This window comes from Salvelinus sp. IW2-2015, unplaced genomic scaffold (genome assembly GCF_002910315.2).
Source record: "Salvelinus sp. IW2-2015 unplaced genomic scaffold, ASM291031v2 Un_scaffold1360, whole genome shotgun sequence".
In the NCBI taxonomy this organism is placed as follows: Eukaryota; Metazoa; Chordata; class Actinopteri; order Salmoniformes; family Salmonidae; genus Salvelinus; species Salvelinus sp. IW2-2015.
This window is the reverse complement of record NW_019942859.1, coordinates 211,836-221,051: the sequence shown is the minus strand read 5'-3', so window position 1 is coordinate 221,051 and position 9,216 is coordinate 211,836. Positions and strand designations below refer to the sequence as shown.

The following is a 9,216-nucleotide window of genomic DNA, read 5'->3' as shown; positions in this document are numbered from 1 at the left end:
CTCTTTCACAGACAGTTGTATCCATTTACCCACCTGTCTGCGTCACATACCTAATGGGCCAGTTTCATGGACAGAGATTAAGTCTAGTCTTGGACTAAGAATCATTATATTTTAGTTCAGGACTAGGTTTAACCCATGTCCGGGAAACTAGGTGTGTCAAYTAAGCGACCGTGTGTGACATGTAAAATCATTCATCTAAAGAGATTCTGTACACAAACCACATCCATTCAATAATCAGTACAACTAGGTCTGTTTGGAGGGTTGTCCCAATAACTAAAAACAGTCTGGTAGATTGACTCTACAACCCTAACACTGCTTCTCCTACCCCAAAATAAAGAAACAAACGTCTGTCAGGAAAAAAAAGGTTTCCACTCCCTCCCCACTTCTCCAGTCCAAACTGCCTGGTAAATMTATATTGACAATTGCAAAAAAACTATTCCACATGTTTAAGAAAAAAACAGGACACATTTATTSATTTAAAAAAAACAGCAGTGCAACAGTATTTCTCCTGAAAGGTTRAGGTTGGTCTTTATCCGTTCTTCTGTTACCACACGTGACGCCTGCAGTGTGCCACCGCCTGAGAGAGAAGAGACAAAACCCACAGGTTACACGAGCCCCTAGGATGCCTATTGCCCTCTGTCCTTTACAGAAGATATCTTGTATCCTGAATATCACAGACTTTAGGTCACAGGATTTCAAGAACAGACCTGGATGAGCCGTTCTTCTCGGCCAATCATAATGCATGGCCGGGAAATAACAGTTGGATAAAAATCAGGAATTTGTATTGAATTCATTTAAACCAGGGGAGCTGCATTGACAATCTATTTTTCAACCCTGGAATGAAACATTGCTCACTGCTGCTGTGCTACTATGATAGAAACAGTGCCAGTGTGTTGGTCCCGCGTGGCTCAGTTGGTAGAGCATGGCGCTTGCAACGCCAGGGTTGTGGGTTCATTCCCCACGGGGGGACCAGGATGAATATGTATGAACTTTCCAATTTGTAAGTCGCTCTGGATAAGAGCGTCTGCTAAATGACTTAAATGTAAATGAGTACTCACGTTGCAGAGTTTTGCAGAGTCCATGTTCTTGCACCAGAACGCAGGTCCCCAGCTACACTGGTCCATACCCAGAAGACTTTGCACTGCCTCGGGACACAATCCCACCCTCTGTAACCCAGGACAACCACAGAAGAACCAACTGTCAGACACTGGCAGTCATTTAAACCAGGGAAGTCGGTTAAGTGAAATCCTCTTCATTGATCTCAACACTAGATGTTTTTCCCCTTCTATCATCATCATCCTTCTGACAGCTTTTCTCTATAGTGAAGTATATTCTCTATGTATTCCAGTGCTCACCATGCAGACAAAGTCAGGGTCCAACACCTGCAGCAGGAGCTGAACCAGCATGGGCTCATACTGCTCAACCAGCTGGTTACACTGGAGGAGAGAGAGGGAGTGGTTAACGGTCACACCAACAACGTCTAGTTGACCAGTTACTAGCCAATATTCATTCTTCTTCTGTTGCATTAACACTGTTTTAGGAAACACAGGGTCCTCCATCCTCACCTCGCCCCTGACGGCCTCCGGGACAAGGCTGCAGACTTTCCTGACTGCGTCTTCAATCTGAGCCTGTGTGGCGTTCTGTTCCAGGATCCCGTCGATGTAACGCACAGCCATCTTGCAGATGTCACAGGAGCCTCCCGCCACGACCTGGGACTGGTCCAACACCGCTGAGGGGAAAGGACAACACAGGGTTAACTTCATCTGGATTGGAGCACCATCAATAAATTGGCCTTTTCTAGTTGAATGATATTGAATAAATAAATAGGCCATCGGCCTCCTAGACCCCCCCCCAATTTTTTTTTAATACGTATCAGCCTCCTAGACCCCCCCCCCACAAAAAAAATAATACGTATCGGCCTCCTAGACCCCCCCCAAAAGAACACGTATCGGCCTGGTCGTTCTCTAATCTGTATGCATTAAAACAACCAACAGGGCCTGTCTCAAACACAGGATAGATCACACACACACACACCCACCCACCCCTCAAGACTTTCCAAGGACACACACGCCCTCTACTCACGGATGAAGGCACGACTGGCGTCCTGGCAGAGCCCCACCGCGGTGCAGATAGTCTTGGGGTCGGCCTCCTGTAACAGCAGCTCAATGATGACCTTGCCGTAGGACTCAATCAGATCCTTACACTGGGCTGACAGGGAGGGCGGCAGCACAAMGCACACCTTCTCCAACACACGCACCACATCTTGCTGAGAGAGGGAGGGAGGAGCAGAAGAGCACAGGGGTCAGTTAGGCATGACTTACTCTCCTTCCCAGACACTTCTGCCCAAATGCCAACGTGTCAAACGTGGCCTTCATTAGCAAACAAAAGAATCTCCCGGTGCATTGGCTTAATCTACCAACCAATAATCTCCCACAACACCTTCCCACTAACCCTCCTTGTACGCGTCTTGCCTCCATTTGGAGCCACGCCTCGCAGTCATGTGATTTGCTCAAATTAAATGATCACCTATACCTTTACTTAGTAAGGTCACGCCCATAGAATTAAGAACTCCTGATTGGTTGATGTCCCAGGGTTATATGTACAAAATCCTGGAGACGAGGTCAGGCGCGACCAACACCATTTCACATTCCTTTTATCTCCTAGTTTAGKCATTGCCTATACACCATTTACCTTACTAGGTTTTTGATAGAAAATTCTTATAAGACAACAGCTTGGCTTAAAAAAGGTAGCTAGCTATATGTAACAGTATAACTTTAAACCGTCTACCCGCTAACTAGCTAGCCATTTCACATCCGTTACATATAGCGCCTTCAGCATGCGCCGCCGGCTAAGAGCGCCTTCGGCTAAGAGCGCCTTCAGCGGTGAGGATATAAAGATAGCTCCTCGGTCGGCGTGGCAGTTTGTGCAACTCTGCAGAAGTCTTATTGTCAGCGTGCTTAGTTTGTAAAGTGTTTGAAGATGATCGCCGGGGTTACCCCTCTATGGCGCCGTGGCTGTATATTTTGGGACTGCTCCTGTCATTGACATTTGCGAAGCTTCGACAAACCAACCAGCTGTAACCGACGGACAGTCACAGTCAAGCCTGAAGTCAACAGCTAAGAAACCTTTCTCTATCTTCCCTCTATTGTTTACACTGTAGCAGACTTCTTTTTCAATGCGCTCCCTTTCATGTTCAGTGTCACTGGACTATCATTGCCCTGCCAGARGCATTTGGGTTGACATTTTAGTTAAAGGGGAGGTTGCTGCCGGTTTGAAATGTATTGATTTGGTGTGGAACTATTGACATTTGGCCGAGAAGATTTTACATTAAAACCTTTGTTTTGTCAATCAATACACCCCCCCCATTGGGAGGTAATACAGATTGTTGATGACTGGGTTCTTTGTCAATTGTTTCTATGAAGTTACTGTTAAAAATTGCTCTGCCATTATTGGTTGGGTTACCCCTGTGCTGTGACGTGTGCTTTATATGGTGTGTCTTATCCTCGCTCTACTGGCCATCTGGCCAACCAGCTACTCTCTAGTCTCTACTGGCTATCTGGCCAACCCGGCTACCCTCTAGTCAGTCTGTTCTGCTGATGTGTGTCCAGTAGTGGTACTCTATCTATCCCACTCTTGTCCTTTCAGCAGAGTTAATACCTGACTGGTGGCCCAACCAAATCTTTATCTTCACCCCTCTGACAACACTGCTACAAAGTGAACCTGGGTAAAACAATATCCACTGCTGCTTGCACAGTAGTAACCATCACACAGGGTCAGAGTAACAGGTGGCCTGAGGACAGAGAGAGGAAACACATTGTACTAAATTCTTGTTCATCCTTGACACACAGGACAAACAAGCCCACTTGGCCTCCGGGGGGGTGGGAGATTCTGTAATGAATAACTCGTACATTCTAGCATATTGCAGACAGAATCATTGTTMTTAACAACCCTGAAGACACAGCCAACATGTTACTTTAATAACAATTTCAGTTGAACTCTTTAAAATGAACATTAAATGTTACGTGAAAGCCGCAAATAGGTTKTTTTGTCTGGATTAACTGTGGCTTTTTAGCAGAAATATTCCAACTGAAAATGTGTTGTCCATCCAGCATATTCCAGAGGTGGAGAGCAATCACATGTATAGTGCATTTGTATTTTAGAATACAAATCACGATTAGTAAAGGGCTGTTTTATAGTTTTTCATAGCGTTAAGAATGTGTCAAAACTGCTCCATGATAAAAACAATTTCCTGTAACTCCCGTACAAACAGCGTTACGTTTCGGTCATACCCCATCAGACACAGAGAGAATCATTACCCCATCAGACACAGAGAGAATCAACCCCATCAGACAGAGAATCATACCCCATCAGACACAGAGAGAATCATACCCCATCAGACACAGAGAGAATCATACCCCATCAGACACAGAGAGAATCATACCCATCAGACAGAGAGAATCATACCCCATCAGACACAGAGAGAATCAATACCCCATCAGACACAGAGAGAATCATACCCATCAGACAGAGAGAAGGAATCATACCCCATCAGACAGAGAGGAGAATCAACCCCATCAGACACAGAGAGAGAATCATACCCATCAGACACAGAGAGAATCATACCCCATCAGACACAGAGAGAATCATACCCATCCAGAGACCCCATCAGAGCAGAGAGAATCATACCCCATGCAGACACAGAGAGAATCATACCCCATCAACACAGAGAGAATCAACCCATCAGACACAGAGAGAATCATACCCATCAGACACAGAGAGAATCATACCCCATCAGACCACCAGAGAGAAATCATACCCCAGATCAGAATCAACCATCAGCCAGAGGAATCATTACCCATCCAGACACAGAGAGAATCATACCCCATCAGACACAGAGAGAATCATACCCCATCAGACAGAGAGAGAATCATACCCCATCAGACACAGAGAGAATCATACCCCATCAGACACAGAGAGAATCATATACCATCAGACACAGAGAGAATCATACACCATCAGACACAGAGAGAATCATACCCCATCAGACACAGAGAAGCACCTCCACTCCTGTTTGAACGTGAAACCCTTTACCACATCGTCAGTGTTTTATAGCAGGTCATGACTCATGAGCAACCCGTCAGGTGACCTACCTCAGTCTTCTCATCCCCCAGCATGCTCTCCACCTCCTTCATAATGAACTCGCATGCGATACATTGAGGGGAGGAGAGGGCGCGCACCATGTTCTGGAGGATAGACAAAGAGTGGGCGTAACTACAGAAGTCTTGGAACAAAATAAATTGTGGTTCCAAAACACATCAGTATAACTGGAATAGTAACCATGCCAACGTCATAACTACATTACAAAACACGTAGTCAMTGTGATTATATAACTTTATGTTTATGGAAAAGTCCATGTATTCCATATGGAAGAATGAAAAGGGAAGGTACAGATGTACACGGKCACTTGCCAGCGCCTCTGGTACCAGTAGGTTACCTTGGCGGGCTTGACAGCGTCCAGCTTAGTGGCAGGGACCAGTTTGACAGCAGGGACGGCCTTGGCAGCCACCAGGTTCATCATGGGGACAGAGCTCTTCACCTCTGCAGAGCAGAACTCAGCGCGGGAACAGATATCTTTAGGTTGCTGAGTGGGGAAAATATCAGAATGTACAGTTAGACACATTCATACCATTCTACAGAAAATAMGTTTCATCACATGACATTAAGATGTATGTATGAATCCACTGTTTTAGTCTCAGAGACAGAGCCAGGCTAAAATGTTCTCATGCTTTCAAACCCACACAATAGGTAGTGTGCAGTCTAACCCAGCAACCCATGTCACAGATAGATGATTTTCATGCTAGAGGCATGCATAGAGCAACATGCATGCAGATGGTTCCAGACACTAATGAGGCATTAAGAAACTATAGCATTGGTAAAAAAAAAAATCATTCATTTTAGTGGCATGGACAATATCCAGCTTTTCATGTCATCCTACCGTCCTTCTCACCCCGGGATTTACGGTATTACCGGCTTAATGGGTTACCATAAAAAAAATGTTTAAATTGTGTTATTAGCAGAATGCTAACAAAATTTGTACAAGTAATAGTGAATTTCCATGGAGGCTGCTAGCTAGATATGCTAACATATATGCTAACAATATGCTGACTTCTCAAACACAGCACAAAGCTAACACGATATGATGCCTCGTGACCTTATTCATTCAGCCACTTAGATCTAGATACCTAGCAAGTTAAATGTAAGGGGCATGTTAACACAGAATTGTGTGTTTTTCCACGCAGGAAAAAAATTACTCGTAAGAAATATATTTCTGCGTTTTGTAAACAGATCTAAAATGGTTCTCATTGTAATTTCTGCTCAGCATCAAAACTCATTTTGTGCTTCAGCTACTGTTCTCCATCATTCTATCAGCAGACAGCACTCTGACTGATGTGGAGCTACTGTTCCTCAGTATAGCCAGCCTACCTTTTCCTCRGGTAAAATACAATATTAACTTTAAGCAAAACATTAGAAAATTCACCTGGCTACATGTGTTCTATTATAAGCCTAAAAACATTACAAATATGGCAGCCGTGCATTGTTTTTGCCCAAAAATTGCATTTTCACTGTCACCTGAAGAACATGAAGCCATTTTTTACCAAATGTGTTTCACTAATGTCTTGAAGGAAAACTATAGTTGGACGTCCCTGATCATGCTATTGAAGCAAAAAAAAAAAAAAAAATATTCAATATATAAACGTGACCCCTGTCAATACACGGCTGGTCTGAGCTGCTGCAGCTTTCTCCTGTTGTGCCGTTTACAGAAGACTGGCTCAACCGTTCTGGGGAACTATGGGAAGCATCATAATGTCAAATGTAACAGGTGAAATTAACAACATAATCTGCTTTATACATGTTGACTGTATTTACTTAAAATATGATATAAAAATATTTTTTACATTTAAAAAAGAAATTGTTTCAACGGTATTGGTGGAATTGAAAAACCATCCRGTGTCTATTTCCAAATACACATCCCAAACCTAATGGAAACATGCATTAGTCTGCAGTCTAGAATCATGACATGCCCATCAAATATGTTTTCCCCCCCAAAAAAGCTTGGTTTGCCAAGGACTAAGGTATTAGCATTCAGCACAGAGAAACATCGTGATGCAGTTCTAGAACAGTAACATGTGAGTACTTTAAGTAGCACTAGTGGACAGACCGTACAGAAACAGAAGCTAAGGCTGTGGGCAGACAGAAAATGCCAGAWCTTTCTACAATGGTAGTCATCCATTAACKGARGGACAACGGAGATGATRGTCTGTCAAAYCGCTCGATACGTCAGCCTTTTTGCCGGACAAAAATGGGACAATGCTGAATGCATAATAAGGATTTCATGCAAGTCTCTGTGTGGCCACAGCCTAAAGGGTGTGAGACTAGAGACTGAACAGAGAAACCTACCTGTTCCTAGAGGACCCACAGCAACCCCAGGAGGGAGAGAGACAGGAGGGGAGAGAGCGAGAGAGCGAGAGAGCAGGAGGGAGAGAGGCAGAGAGCAGGAGGGGAGAAGCGATGAGAGCAGGGGGAGAGAGCGAAGAGAGCAGGAGGGGAGAGAGCGAGAGAGCAGGAAGGGGAGGAAGGCGGGAAGAAGTGCGCATGAGGGGAGAGAGCGGAAGAGGCGCATGAATGGAGGGGAAAAATAAAACCCAAACGATTAAAGATGCTGAATGAAATCAGCAGGCTAGGAGGAGCTGTAGTAAGAGTCTGGATATACATATAGATACACTAAATTATTATGACATACACATATTGGTTCACGTATAAACCTGTTAAGTATTTGTCAGGCAACACTGTGCAGAGTTATCAGCTACAATTACACATCAGCAGAAGAGAAACCTCTCCAGTTTGGGGGGGGCTGAAAACCAGAAGTGGTGCACTAAATACATGAAACAGGATACCATTTTGGACACACCCTAGAAGACAATGAGTGACTGACCATGGACATGAGCTGCAGGGCGACGAGGGGAGCGTACTGGCTGATATACTGCTTGCACTGAAACACAGAAGACAAAACACAGTCAGAAACAAAGTCAGTCGAAACCAATGATCTTCCAGCTTCATAGATTGAAAGTATTTCTTGGTCAATCAAATGTATTTATAAAGCCCCTTTTTTTTTTTTTACTCCCTAGAAAGGCGGGAACCTAGGAAGAAACCTAGAGAGGAACCAGGCTCTGAGGGGTGGCCGGTCCTCTTCTGGCTGTGCCGGGCTAGAGATTATTAAGGCCAGACTGTTCAACATGTTTGAACATTCATGGATAACGAGCAGGGTCAAATAAACCAACTAATGCATTAAACCAGATGGCATCTAGGGCACGAACTGTAAATTCGATTATGGCTAATTCCATTGCTGGATTACTCAAAATAGTCACTCCACCGAACTTGTTTAAAAACTCACTCCTCGCCAGATCACTCACTCCTCGCCAGATCACTTCACTAACTACCTAGCCCGATAAGTACGCAGTCTCTTCTCACCTGAATCTCCTAGCCCGATGAAGTACGTAGTCCTGCTCATCTAACTCCTAGCTCTGCTAGCCATAAAGCTACGTAGTTCCTCTCACTAAACTGCTCTAGCTTAGATAACTAACGTAGTCCTCTCACTAACTCCTAGCCCGATAAGTACGCCAGTGCCTCTCACTAACTCTAGCCCTGCAGTACAGTACGTAGTCCTCTCACGAACCCCTAGCCCGATAAGTACGTAGTCCTCTCAGCTAAACTTCCTAGCCCGATAAGTACGCAGTCCTCTCACTAACTCCTAGCCCATAAGTACGTAGTCCTCTCACTAACTCCTAGCCCGATAAGTACGCAGTCTCTTCCTCCAATAACCCCCCTAAATTAGCCCGATAAGTACGTCTCCTCACTAGACTCCACTAACTCCTAGCCCGATAAGTACGCAGTCCTCTCACTGAACTCGCTAGCCCGATAAGTACGTAGTCCTCTCACTAACTCCTAGCCCGATAAGTACGTCAGTCCTCTCACTAACTCCTAAGCCCGATAACGTACGCAGTCTCTCACAACTCCTAGCCCGATAAGTACGTAGTCCTCTCACTAACTCCTAGCTCCGATAAGTACGTAGTCCTCTCACTAACTCCTAGCCCGATAAGTACGTAGATCCTCTCACTAACTCCTAGCCCGATAAGTACGCAGTCCTCTCACCATGTC

At 44.7% G+C, this 9,216-nt stretch overlaps 1 protein-coding gene across 1 annotated transcript in view; it reads right to left on the bottom strand.

Moving 5' to 3' along the window:
- Positions 1 to 445: 445 nt before the first annotated feature.
- Positions 446 to 9,216, bottom strand: part of psap (prosaposin) — a 37,478-nt gene continuing 28,707 nt past the window's right edge. The window contains exons 7-14 of the mRNA XM_024137981.2: positions 7,994 to 8,054; positions 5,495 to 5,641; positions 5,151 to 5,243; positions 2,083 to 2,266; positions 1,566 to 1,729; positions 1,356 to 1,436; positions 1,059 to 1,166; positions 446 to 577 (exon numbers count right to left, since the gene is read on the bottom strand). Coding sequence (XP_023993749.1) covers positions 545 to 577; positions 1,059 to 1,166; positions 1,356 to 1,436; positions 1,566 to 1,729; positions 2,083 to 2,266; positions 5,151 to 5,243; positions 5,495 to 5,641; positions 7,994 to 8,054 — 871 coding nt within the window. The 3' untranslated portion in view covers positions 446 to 544. The remainder of the gene's footprint in view (positions 578 to 1,058; positions 1,167 to 1,355; positions 1,437 to 1,565; positions 1,730 to 2,082; positions 2,267 to 5,150; positions 5,244 to 5,494; positions 5,642 to 7,993; positions 8,055 to 9,216) is intronic.